Here is a 13,713-nt window from a genome sequence, read left to right on the forward strand (position 1 = left end):
AAAATCTCGCGAGAGTTTAAAAAAATTCAAGGGTTCCCTCTTTAGTCCCTTTTAAGTTGAAATCATGGCCGTCCGTTGACATGTCTCGAGAGAGACTCGAGAGAGCTGCTTGCTAGAGATTCATACGATTTAAACATTCGGGAGGCAAGGAATGAACGAATAGTGTGGCCTGTCTTACTGCTGATATGGGGTAGCTGCTCTGTGGGCTGAGTTTTAAAAATAGTGCTCTGTTTTGCTAATTCATCGTTTTTTAACATACAAAATGTACAGTTCAACATCCAACAACGGACCCCTGCGGTCGGAGGAAGGTTCTGGTAGCAGCGGTAATCTTTTGGTCCACCGCAACATTATCAAAACTATTATTAGTCAAGAGGCTGAGAGTACTATTAGCCTTTTAAGTCTGACAAGCGAAGAGGACGATGAAGTCCAGTTTGACAGTAAGCAGCTTTTCCTATTGTTCCTTACTAATGTGTTTAGTGATACTTATTGAGTGGATTTTGGTGCTGGTTATCCTATATTACCGGATACAACGGTCCCAGAATAACACGTGTAATTCTGAGTGGACTGAGTAGACGGCCAGAGGCGTAGATTAGGGATTATAACATAAGGCCATGTGACCAGTGTAACTCTGAGCCCCCTTTAACTGGAGTAAAGTGCCCACCCCACCATTATTCTACAGTGTCAAGACATATTTCACTTCATATAGTTTGTGCAGGCGTTGTGGGAAAACTGTGTGTTTTCCTTTTGGAATTGCATTAAAAAAATTTGCATTCCAGTATCCATTCATGTTGTTTTTCTTAAGTGTTTTAATAATTAAACATTATGTATTTATTCTGTGGTTAATAAAAAGCAGAGTTAGTCAGCCAACATGCCAGTGAGTTTACCCAAGTTTATCCAGTCTGCAGAGTAAATAGAGCTGCTTGAAAAAAAAAAAAATCATATTGGGATGATTTTGACATTGTGATTGGGATATGATTCACCATTAGTAGGAATGATTTGGAATTTTTGCAGCTCTATTTTCATTTTCACTGTAAGTGAATATAAAAATCATGATGATGTGATGTTTGCTGAGTTCTGTACCATGATTTCTTGCATCTGGAAAACAAGATTTGGAAGTCAGCTCTATAGCATAACAGAACTTAATAATAATGCTGTTTTTCCGTTATCAAAAAATTGCGTGTTATTGCACTATTACCATACCATATTAAGATTTCAATTAATTTTGCTGCCCTAACTGGAAAGTATAGCCACATTTTATTTGAGTTGTTTCAGATTTATATTATTTATCATCTAGGACAGTCAGCATTTGTTGACATCAGTGTAAACCTGTTGTAATACCAGTATGCTGGTGTTGGTTACACTTTTTGGCTGTGACATGCATTTCCATTTATACATGTAGCTTTAGTCTTGTCCTCGGTCTATCATATTGTAGAAGCTATGATAATGTTTAAACACAAACGGCAGATTGTAAGCCTCTGATTCTTACATGATAGAAAGAATCTCTTAAATAAAGATAATTCTCCTGTTCTCAACTGCATGAAGAGAGATTATGCCAAACCTTTTCAGCTGTCAAATTTTACACTGCAATTTCTTAGATTTCTCCCACAAATGTTGCATTCTATTGTTATGAATAACCAGATAAACTATTGTGTTTTGCCATTTACAGAAATATATAGTACAGTATATTGATTTGGGCTATGCTGTGGTATAAATCAATTTTAGAAGAAGGTCTTGTTGTGCTATTTATTTCTATACAGCCCACCTCTAATCAACAGGCTTAAAGGGCTACTCCAGCAATTTGATATAGCACGTACATAAACTAGGAGGACTTGTGCCAGGGAGACTAAAAATAGAATGATCAAAATTGAAGCAACAGATGCATGGTTATCCAGATTTTTTTGTTTCTCGTATGAGTCTAGATTCAAAATCAGTGGATCCTACATTACCCACAAAGGAGCTTTACAGGGTCTTAAATTCATCCTGCCTATTAAATTGAGCCATCTTACAAACTACATGCCCCCAGTTTATAACACAGATTTAGCATCAAACCCTGATATCATCATCAGACTATAGAATGAGGGTGTAATAAAATATAAATTCACTTGAGTATCATAGGTTATGTTTTGTCATACTGACTCAATTTTCTTAAAAACATTGTCTCAAGATGTCATGATACATGCAAATAAATGTGCCAGTGGTTTATTTTGTGTTGATTCTTGTTGCATGAAAAACTTTTAGCTCAGATTTTATGCATGTGGTTGAGTGTTCTGTGATGGAATATTTTCATAAAATGACATAAAAAATATACAAAAACATCACCTTGCTTATGGTATATTGATTCACAACTCCTGTATTGTGATACGTGTAGTATTAGGTCTGCAACTAACAATTATTTTCATTGTTAATCTGTTGATTATTTTCCAGATTAATCGATTAGTTGTTTGGTCTGAAAAAATGTCAGAAAATGGTGAAAAATGTCTACTGGTGTTTCCCATAGGTCAAGAGGATGTCCTCCATTTTTTTTATCCCAAAAACTCCAACATATTCTGTTTACTGTCATAAAGGAGTATGAAACTGGGAAATACTCACATTTAAGAAGCTGGGATCAAAGAATCTAGATTTTTTTTTTTCTTAAAATAACTCAAGCCAATTAATTGCTTATCAAAACAGTTGGCAATTAATTAAATAATCACTAATAGTTTATTCATTGATTAATTATTGCAGCTTTATATTGTGTCATGCACAGCCCTATTTTAGAGAGCTCCCTCCACTGCCTCAGAGGACTTTATACAGTTGTCTTCACAGGCTATAAGTAGTGCTCTATGATAAATAAGTTGACCTTAATGTGTAAAATCAATGGAGTACCCCTTCATCTTTTACAAACTTGAAGTTGACAGATTTGCATGGGTGTAGTGAAATAATCAGGTTTTAAGATCAAGTCAGATCTTTGTTCGGTAATGAACATTTGTTTGAAAACAAGTCCAGACATGCCCCTCCTCACATCCTGCTGCATGATGAAATGAAAGTAAAGACAGTGTCGGGCAATGAAACAGCTCCTCCTTCTCATTTTGGCACAGTGAGCAAGTGTCTCAGCTCGGTCATGTGTTTGTACAGTTAGGTGGAGGAGGCTGGTGTCCGCTGGAACAGGCAGATAAGCATTACTACTGTGCACGCCCCCTTATGTATAAACAAGATGTGCTCAATTTTTGACGTGGATATGAACAGGATAATCATTAGTGCTGCTCTGAGTGATTAACATTGGACCAAAACTACTTTTTATACAGAAAATGGACCTAGGAGACAAAAACATTGTTGAAATGATAGCAAAAGTTATTGAAGAAGGTAAGATGAAAGAGAAAATATTGTGTTTATGTGAGTGTTTGATTTTATTTGGAGTTCAACAAAGTCACATATAATTTTAACAGTTGTTTTGTGCTACGGTCTCCAGGACGTTTCATCGTACTGCTTCCTGTTTCTCATTTTCCTGTTTTGATTTTCTATACTCAGCTTCTGATGTAAATGATAATCGAGAGGTGTTGATGGCTGGTAAGCATTACGTGTCCATCCAGGAGTTTGCCTCCGCAATCCCCAACCACCTTCTCCTGGGGTCTCTACTGGAGCACCTGTGCTTCGTCTACGAGAGCAATCCAGCGCGCTCACGTATGCTGTTTAAAGGTATGTGTTGATGTTGCACTATAATTGGACAGCTGTTAAAAAATGTAAATGTATGTTCAGCATCAGTCCTTGAGATTGCCATTTGTTATTAATTCCTTATTCAGTTACAAATGATTTTCTTGTCTCTCTGATAGTCATTGGCCAGCGTTTAGCCGCCATGAACCTCCTCTCACCTTTGGCCATAAGTGATGAGTTCAGCACCGTCAGACTCCAGCACAACCGGGCCTTCACCGAGCTGCTTCATGCTGCCAGCTCCTCGCTGTATCCACAGGTACTGTAACTGGACAAATCACCATGACATGTTCTTGTAGTTGTCGGTATGTTGTCAGGTTTGACAATTGGACTAATAGACCTTTTTCACAGCAGCCATATTGATATAAAATAGTAGTCTAAACACAGGTGATCTCTTTGATACTAATTAAGATCCTGTTCACTTTAGTGTAGCAAGGAAATTCTATACTGACTGGTACAATCTTGTGTTCATTGTTATTTTGTTTGTTCTCTGTTCATTTTGCAGGGGCAACAACGTCTTGGCACAAACACACACAATTCTACAATAAGGTATGTTGTACGATGAGTAGATTTTAATGCTGAATTTCTTCTTATTTTTTGTTGTTATTACATAAGGTCAAAGGGGTACATACACAGGTACTCAGTAAAAACTACCATCTGAAAATAACAACATATTAGAAGAGAGAAAAAGAGGACTTTGTATGTATTTTATGTGAGATGTTTGGTTTTTTTTCCTTCCCACAGACCAAAGGAGGGACTGTTTCAAGCGCAGACGTCCCGGTATCTTAGTGAATTTGAAGAAACATCTAGACTTGGAAAAGGATCATACGGAAATGTTTGTAAGGTAATTATCTCCATTCTACTCCTTACTGTTTTATCAAACCTCCTCTAAAGGTTTGTCCACAGAAAAAAGAAATAACTATATATATAATAACAGTGTGAGTAACGACACTGATTAACAATAGCAGTCTGTAAAGAGCGGAACCAAGGACGCACTGCACGCTCACTCTGTGTTGACCTCAGAGAAACCAAACCAAAACAAAACCAGACGGATATGGTTTCATGAGATTCTTCAAAGACAACAGGAGTTAGCAAAATTTTAATCTTATTTTCATAAAAGTCAGCATTAATTTGATGGTATTCTTGTGATGGTCAAAGAGGACATCAGCAGGACCAAACAAACGTCAGAAACCCCATATGTTTATGTGTAATTTGCAGCCTATTACAAGCATTTGCAAAGTTGTATACCCTGAAATTCAAATTGATTTTTGATATCATTCATCACTGTTGTTGTCGTTACTGTTGTGGTGTGGACTCCGTCATCCACTTAGAATGGATTTTAAAACAGTGTATTTATAGGTGTGGTTACAGTTATTGTTCTTAAAGGAGAACATGATTTGAGTTGATCAACACAATTATTTGTGACATCCTCTTGTAGGTTATGAACAAATTGGATGGACAATATTACGCTATGAAGAAAATTCTCATCAAAAAAGTGTCAAAGGATGACTGCATGAAGGTGAGCCATCAGTGTTTTATTAATAGAGCCTTTTTACGCCACAGAGCTATAAGAGTAATGAATGTATAATTTGGTTTTGCTGTAGGTCCTCAGGGAAGTCAAAGTGTTGTCTAGCCTGCAGCATGTAAATGTTGTGGGCTATCACACTGCTTGGATGGAACATGTTCAGCCTGTGGCACGTGAGTATATAGAGCTGTCCTGTGATAAGCTTTTGAGTGAAGTTATTATGAACAATAGAACACTGTTCTTGTCACGTGAGAGAGAGTAAATGTTAATAACAACTCTGTTGCAGGTCCGGAGTCTCTCCTGCCTGCGCTGGGATCACCTGGACATCAAGACAGGTAGGAGCTAGTGTTAGCTGATCTGACATGAATTCTTAAGGACATTTTCTGTCATTGTATAAACCAAATGATTAAACTATTTTTTCAAGAAAATAATCTACTAAGACTTTATACTAAAATGTCTAAAAACGACAAGACTTGTGGCATATATTTTGTTGAGTGTTGTACTTACAGTATCTCAAATGTTCAACAATGTTCAAACCCGGAGAAATTCGTAGTTTCATTTCATTTGGTTGCCTGTCAGTGGCATCCGAGGAAATACAGGACAAGAGTGAGGAAGGAAGGTGGCGAATGTTGCGAAATGTAACGAATAAAACTTAAACGTCACCTCATTTGACATTAGTTATGTCAGATAGATTTTCATTGGCAGTGTTGGTCGTTGAACAATAAAAACAACTCCCATAATCCCACACTACTTCATGACATCATCAAACTATGTCTTTTGTTATTGCATTGATGTGAGACCTGCAGAAATTACATACTGTGTGTTTAATATTTTTATCTTTTGGTGGACTACTTTGGACGAATTATGGATTTGATTAATAGTACAAGTGAATGGGCAAATTTTATAGTAAAACTTATTTTCTCTTGATTGATGTATTGATTGATTGACCACTAAAAGGATTCAATACTGAAATAGCATTGAGAGTGGTAAGGGTGACATTTTTTTGTTTTTTTTTGTTTTTTTTGACAGGTAGAAATTATTTTAATTATTGCTTTCTATTAACACTACATGGTAGATTAAATTAAAAGATATTTCAAACATTCTTTATGCTACAGTATTTATCTCAGCAGATATAGATGTAGTAGTACTCATTATTTAATCTATCTCAACTTTTTCATTCACAGTTCTGATGAGAGCCCTGAAAGCAGCAGCAGCAGCTCCTCGATAGTTTTTCAGAGCCTCGGCGAAGCACTGACAGACGCTGCCTCAGATGCCAAAGGACCCTCAAAAGAGACCCAGCCCGTCACAGCTTTGGTTCCAACCCAAGAAAAGGGCCAGGTGGTGTGTCCCAAGACAATGCGGCGCCTCCCCACGAACTATGTCCCCTGTGTGTTCCTGGGACAGCGAGATCTCATGAAGGGCTCCAAATGTCCAGCCACGGGCTTGGACAACTCAGTACTGTTAGAGGAGGAGTCCAGCAGGAGCAGCATCGAACTGAACAACAACTCCTGCGTGGACAAGGAATGTCAGCAGTGGGCTGACATTCACACCACAAAGCCTTCTAAAGAGGTAGGTGCTTAAAGGGATAGTTCGGATTATTTGAAGTGGGTTGTATGAGGTACTTATTGATAGTCAGTATATTAGCTACAGAAGATGCAGGTCGACTCCAGTTTGGAGAAACAGAGAGGAGTACATTGCTTAGCTTCCGTGCTGGTACTCTGCTTCCCCAATCTGTAGGTGTATCAGTTGCCATTTACTGTAGCTTCTCACTCAACCCCACTTCAGATAATCCAAACTATCCCTTAATAGACACTTTCAGTGATCAGACATTTTTTTCAAAATTCTTTCAGAAAATGCTACAGTGAAATGTGCACATAAAAACATTTTCAGTTATGATTCGGCTGTATCTGCAGGTACAGTTCCACCTAATGCTCTACATCCAGATGCAACTGTGTGAGCGCTCACTGAAGGACTGGATCTCTGAAAGAAACTGCAAGCCCAAAGAAGAACAGACCTCAAGATGTAATAATGCATTTACATTATTAAAGATTACAGAATTGTTTTATGCTGATGTATTTCAGACCTGTTTGGACCAAGATACAGTTTTTGGAAAATTCTACTTTTGTTTTAAATTCAGGCCCTTATGGATGTGTTGATGCTGAACACACACTCAGCCTGCTAAGAGGGACACTCGAGGGAGTGGAATACATTCACTCCAAGGGAATCATGCACAGAGACCTGAAGGTAAGCTGTTTTGATAGATTTTATTTGATCAGATGCAGTTTGCATTGACATACAGGTGTTAGAGAGGAGTAATATCAGATGAGTTATCAGAAGAGTCCTCTGTCATGAAGGAAATGTGTAAATTTTCCCAGCGGTTGAATACAAAGTCATATAATCTCTCAGGCAGGATTGTTCTCAACTCTTCCCTCTTTTCATGAACATGTTTTAGATAAATGTGACTCTTGCAAATATCCTGCAGCCTCCGTGGCTGCTGTATGAGTTTTAGTAGCTGATCTCTCTGTTTGATGAAACACAGTAGTGTTAATGTCAAGGGCAGGTGGCCTTTGTGGTTGTAGAGTCTGAGCGGGAAAGTCAGACTGAGTAGTTTCGCTAGTAGAGAGCTGTTCCTTAAATTAGTCCTGTGGTTCAGGAACAGAAACAGACAATTTTCCCCTGCTTTGCTCAGCTTATTGATGTCAGCTCCGAACCTGAGCAACAAGTCCACCAGCCCCTCATTACCCATGCTGCACGCCTCCTGTAAAGGTGTCACTCCAGCTTTGTTCTCAGTGTTGGTCTCAGCCCCCTGCTCAAGCAGCTCAGAGATGCAGCTGTAGTCGTCCTCCAGGGTTTTAGTGGTCCTCATAGCCAGTGCCACAGCAGCTAGGTGCAGAGGAGTGTTCCCAGAGTGCTTCACACCCTTGAAAATAGTCAAGAATTTAATTTAATGTAGGACAGGTGGAGAATTGTGTGAAGGGAAGTGAAGGGAATTTCTGGGTGTCACTTTTGAATTTCTCTGCACAAAAACCTTTGTGTGTGAATCAACTTGGATCTTTTTTGTTCTATAGAAGAAAACAGACCATTTTTCACCGCCTTCATTTTGACATGAAATAGCAGTGTAAGATGTTACCAATGGTACTAATAAAGATAAGAACTTTATTTATCCAGAAGGAAATTCTTGTGCTAGATTGCTCCAAATATAACATATTACAATAACATGAAAATAATAGAATTTTAAATGTTAAGTGTATAATAAATAAATCATGAATAAATGCAAAGAAACAGTGCCAAAATATTATAACAATACAAGTAAGATAAGTACAAAAGTAAGCTAAAAATAGTATTGGCAGTTACACTGAAAGTAATATTAACAGTGATATTGATAAGTAACAAAAAGTTATATTGCACCAGATAATGAAGGTATAAGTTGCACATGATAATAAAACAAATACTGTACATGTTAATTATAATGAAAGTAATATTGCACAGGATATTAATATTACATTAGTCAAACACAGTCAGGGTGCTGCTGTTGAACATGTTGGCTCACTGAAAAGAGGAACAACAGAGGAACAACACAAACCTTGTTGATATCTGCTCCCTCTTTGATCAAGCTGGTTATGATGTCCTTATTGAGGATCCCAGCGGCCATATGCAGGGGCGTCATCCCACTGCCGTCCTCAGCATTAACTTCAGCACCATAGCTGGTCAGAATATGGATGGCAGACAAAGCGACGTAGCGTACCGATAGGTGGAGAGCTGTCTGGTGACTCTCCCCCTCCTCCTTGGGAGGAACCGCAAGACACACACACCTTAGGCAAACATTTCAAAAAGATATTATGATAATATTTTACATTTAAACATCAGAAGTGACTCATTACTCCTGCCTTTTCTTTCTTTTCATTTACTGTGCCTGTTGGATTTGACAAATAGAAGTTAGTGTAAAATGAGACTCAGCATTGATTTGCAGTATGAGAAACTTTTCACCTCCGCATTGACATTAACGCCGTGCTCACACAGGAGCCGGAGACAGGCCTCTGCTTGCCTACACCCGCTGGTCACCGCAGCCTTGACCTTGGAACCCAGTTTTGGTGAAGTGGTCAGGATGCGCGGCCAGCTGGTTATCACCAAGTGCAGAGCATTTCGGCCAAGCCGGTCCCTGTGACAGAGGCAGAGACAGTCAAACTTCTGCAGATGTAGAGCTGTTGACTCTTTATTAAGTGATAGAAAGAACCAGTGACATGTATGTTGTTGTACTGTACAATTCACTGTACGATAAAACCATAATAAAAAGTCCATGATACAATATTTATCAGGATATTAAAAAACAAAATAAAATGATGAGTTGCTGCTGTATTTTTTTTCATTTTTGATACAACATTGAGTCGGTTCAGTGAAACATTCATGTATGACATTTGCACGAGGGACTGTGGTGGAATCGGTCAAATTTGTGGAAATAACAGTCAATCACTGGTTGTAACAACAGTTGTAAAGTTACTAAAAATGAAATTAGACTCTTGCTGTATACACAACCTTCTTTGTTATAGGAAATAAACTTAACTATCTCAGCTGAAAGTAGTTCATTTCAACAGCTCCACTTGAATTGTTTTTGTTAATTTCTTATTAGAGGCTGATGTAACTCTGTCTATAGTATTGCTTAGCAGGATGTTTGTTGTTGGTTTGTGTATCCGTATTCTTGTCCGTGTTTGTGTGTGTTCAGACCTAATCTCAGGGTCTGCCCCTGCTGACAGCAGGCTCTGCATGCTCTGTACTCTTCTGTAAGAGGCAGCCAGATGAAGGGGAAGTATAGCTGAACCCTAAGGCAAGACAAGACAAGACAAGATAAACCAGACTTATGCAAAACACAAATATGTTGAAGTCTAACGCTCTTAACACTACAAGAAGTACTTTGTTTTTTTTTGGTTTTTTTTGTTTTTTTAAAACAAAACAAAAAAAAAATTTTTTATTTTCAAAAGTTGAATGATCAAACTAGAGCATAAACATTTGACATTGTGAGTAATCATTATCGCTGTCTATATTTAATATAAAAGGTGCCATGTTTCTGTCCACACAACAGTTTTTATGTGAAGCAAAACTTGCGTTCACATGTTGAAATTCTCACAAATAATTTTTTTTTTAATGGTTGTGTTATTGTGTTTACCTTCCCGAAAACATCTGCGGTCGCACCGTCTTGATGTCTTGATGAGAATTTTTCTGCCATACTTTTTTGACATGTCCACTATACGTCCCAAGTCTTCATCCATAATCGCAGTTTAGAATTCATTGTTGTGATACTTGGCAATGTTACTGCTCCATTCCTGATGTTCCTCCACCAACATGACCAGGCTGACTGCAGCTCCACCGCTGTCTGTGTTTAGTCTTCCTGGAGGTGTGTCGTGTTGGTGGTTGAGAGCTGGTTATTCTGGTTTGCTGATGGTACATGTCAGTTAATTTTTGTACTCTGGAGGGAAAATTTAAATCTTTGTCAGCTACTTCTGTTTTTGGTTTGGTAGTGTCAGCGGCAGCTTCCGTTTTCTGTGTTGTTTTCAGTCAGTCTCATTTCCTCATGTAGCTTTGAGAGTTACGTACAGTCTTCCTGTCACTACTGATAAGTTCTTGCTGTGTATGAGGCCAATTATGGGGATTGACTGGTGACACCCTTCTGAGCAATTACAGGTTGTTCCAGTGCTTGTGTATCATTTTATCTATTTATTTATATTTTATTTTGTGGATTGTTTTGCTTTTAACACTACTTTTTGTGTTTGGTTTTACTCATTTCAGTACATATCTTCTATTTTAATATTTTATTATTTCATCTTGTGCCCTTTGTCCCTTTTGTTTTCATATGTGCATACACATTGAGTTGGTGACAATTTAAAGTTTAATTTAATTGAATTTTGTTTGTATGAAAAGTGCTATAGAATTAAGCCTAAGGCAGGTAATAATTACTTTTCAAAAGTTTACATGCTTACCAATCCATCTTTTGAAATACTGGAACTGAAGTACAATATGAACAAAGTAGTTTATGTAATGTGAGCCTTTATGGAGAAAACATAGAGAGTAGTAGTTTTAAAATGCAATGTTTTGGGCTGGAACTGACAAATATTTTTTATTATAGATTTAATGGTCAGTTGTTTTCTCAGTTAACCATTTAGTTGTTGGGCTCAATGTGTCAGAAAATGATGAAGAATGTTGATCACTGTTTCCTAAAGCCCAAGGTGATATCCTCAAATGTTTTGTTTTGTCTACAACCCAGAGATGTTCAGTTTACTTTCATAGAGGACTAAACGGAAATTATTCACATTTGAGATCAAGAAATGACTCAAAACAATTGATCAATGATCAAAATAGTTGGTGATTAATTTGATAGTGAACAACTCATGGATTAATATACTTATCATTGCAGCTGTAGTAATGTTAGATGGTATTAAATTGTTGAATTCTGCCTGTAATATGTTGGGTGAAACATATGATATCTCACATGCAAAATCCTTCATGCATCTTTACACCCAGTCACATATGGAACAAATTGTAGTATCTTTGTTTCTTCCACAGCCAAGGAACATTTTCCTCCATGGTCATGACTGCCATGTTCGGATTGGGGACTTTGGTTTGGCCTGCAGAGATATAATAATGGATGGCCATAAAAGCACCACCTCTACCAGCAGTGGTAAGTAATACCAGCATCTCCTAGCTTGTTTTATTTTGAGGACACAGTACCTCACAGAATCACCACTAGATGGTGCTACTTGTTTAAAAGTCACATCCCTTGTGTATTTTGTAGATTCCTCACATACCACAGGTGTTGGGACATTTGTTTATGCTGCACCAGAGCAACTGAACGGCTCTCATTATGACTCAAAGGTAAACACATTAATAATATCACAACTATATTATAATGAATTCAGAATAAATTTGTAATTTTTTTTATTATGCATCTTCATTATTGTCTTCTCTTCTTCTAGGACTTTTTTAACAACTGTGAGTCTAAACTTTATTTGTGTCATTGTTGCTCTCCCAGTCTGACATGTACAGCATCGGGGTCCTAGCGCTTGAGCTATTCCAGCCCTTTGGGACCGAGATGGAGCGGGTCCGGACCCTTGGGGACCTGAGAGAGGGAAAAATCCCAGACTCGTTCTGTGATAAATGGCCAGTCCTGGCTAAGTACATCATGAAGCTGACGAGTAAAGAGCCAAGTCTTCGGCCCACGGCCAGCCAGCTACTACAGAGTGAACTTTTCTGCAGTAAAGACATAGTATGTAGTAGATGGATATATTATAGCTCTAAAAATTATTTAAAAAATAGTTTGGGTTATTTGAAGTGAGGCTGTATGAGGTACTTATCAACAGTCAGTGTATTATACCCCCGCTTTGGCGGAAACAGAGAGGGGGGAACTAGCACCGAAGCTAAGCAAAAATAAATAACAAGCATAAAAAAAATAAAACAAGATATCCATTTAAGTGTACGCTATATTTAGAATATTTTCACCACCTTACTTTGGCATTAGACAGCCTTTTATGATGGGACACCACTGTTATATAAGCCACATATGGCTCTCTCTCCAAACTACCCAATCTTCATTGGCATTGCTGATCTACTGCTGCCTCAATCTGTTAGTTTGTTTGTGTTATTGTGAGACTTCTGTGTTTTAAAAGGATAGTTTGGATTCACCAAAATCACATAATCATACAGTAGTATGAAAATATGCTAAGTATAGCGTACACTTAAACTGATGGGGTTTTTTTAGTGTGGAAGTGTTTTTAGGCACCGGAAAAAACGTTTGTCACCCATTGTGTCCACAGCAGTACATTGTTTAGCTTAGCATGCTGGCGCCCCTCTATACTTCTTCAAACTGGGGGCATGTGGCCCGGCTCCTTCTGTAGGTAATACACTGACTATCAGTAAGTACCTCATACAACCCAATATAAAATAATCAGAACTATCCCAATGTAACTGTCTGGAAACAGATTTAAATTCCATTCAGGATTACTTATAATATGCAGCTTTGGTTTTATGTGGGTACGCTCCAGGTGTCACCAGAAAATGCACTTTTACATCTGCATTCAAGTTCCTACTAATAATCAGTAACTAGTCTGAACAATATTTTCTCCCTTCAGGTGATCCACGGCTTGAAGAAAAAGGTCGAGGAGCAGGAGGAAGAGATCATGGAACTGAGGAGACGGATCAGTCAACTTCAGAGCTCACAAGTCAAAGTTCATTTCTCTGAGTTGGACAAGACCTGAGCCTTAAAAATCTCAACTTTCCACAGACTCTCAAAACTTGATTTATTCTACTGCCGCTGTACTATGTTTGGCCTACTTAGTACATGTGGTAGAGAGTGTGTGTGTGCGTGTGTGTGTGCGTGTAAGCATTTGAGTGTGTCTTGTACACCTGGATGTAAAGGTGCAATTATTTATCCTAATCCAGCTGTTCAATAAATCAATTTCTGCTATGTCTTGTGGGATTTCTGAGAAGCAGTATGTGATTATACATCATTTGAG

At 38.0% G+C, this 13,713-nt stretch overlaps 2 protein-coding genes across 4 annotated transcripts; one reads left to right on the forward strand and one right to left on the reverse strand.

Moving 5' to 3' along the window:
- Window positions 1-51: 51 nt before the first annotated feature.
- On the forward strand, window positions 52-13,664 carry eif2ak1 (eukaryotic translation initiation factor 2-alpha kinase 1). The gene is made up of 15 exons (XM_084740535.1): window positions 52-437; window positions 3,508-3,675; window positions 3,810-3,946; window positions 4,193-4,236; window positions 4,432-4,531; window positions 5,126-5,206; window positions 5,292-5,385; window positions 5,499-5,547; window positions 6,397-6,781; window positions 7,126-7,234; window positions 7,350-7,456; window positions 11,768-11,882; window positions 11,997-12,076; window positions 12,234-12,467; window positions 13,330-13,664. Exons 1-15 carry the CDS (start codon window positions 263-265, stop codon window positions 13,453-13,455), a joined length of 2,004 nt encoding a protein of 667 aa, XP_084596661.1. The 5' UTR covers window positions 52-262; the 3' UTR covers window positions 13,456-13,664.
- On the reverse strand, window positions 7,458-11,761 carry LOC146311780 (ankyrin repeat domain-containing protein 61-like). Of its 3 annotated transcripts, none has more exons than XM_084740533.1 (5): window positions 10,374-11,761; window positions 9,935-10,029; window positions 9,200-9,371; window positions 8,796-8,993; window positions 7,458-8,132 (listed from the first exon to the last, which is right to left on the reverse strand). In XM_084740533.1, exons 1-5 carry the CDS (start codon window positions 10,431-10,433, stop codon window positions 7,515-7,517), a joined length of 1,143 nt encoding a protein of 380 aa, XP_084596659.1. In that variant the 5' UTR covers window positions 10,434-11,761; the 3' UTR covers window positions 7,458-7,514. The 3 variants fall into 3 exon arrangements, with proteins under 3 accessions (XP_084596659.1, XP_084596657.1, XP_084596656.1); XM_084740531.1 differs by having other exon boundaries at window positions 8,796-8,996; XM_084740530.1 differs by lacking the exon at window positions 10,374-11,761 and having other exon boundaries at window positions 8,796-8,996.
- Window positions 13,665-13,713: the final 49 nt, after the last annotated feature.

Source organism: Lutjanus erythropterus, chromosome 17, assembly GCF_056507025.1.
Source record: "Lutjanus erythropterus isolate fLutEry1 chromosome 17, fLutEry1.hap2, whole genome shotgun sequence".
Lineage (NCBI taxonomy): Eukaryota > Metazoa > Chordata > Actinopteri > Lutjaniformes > Lutjanidae > Lutjanus > Lutjanus erythropterus.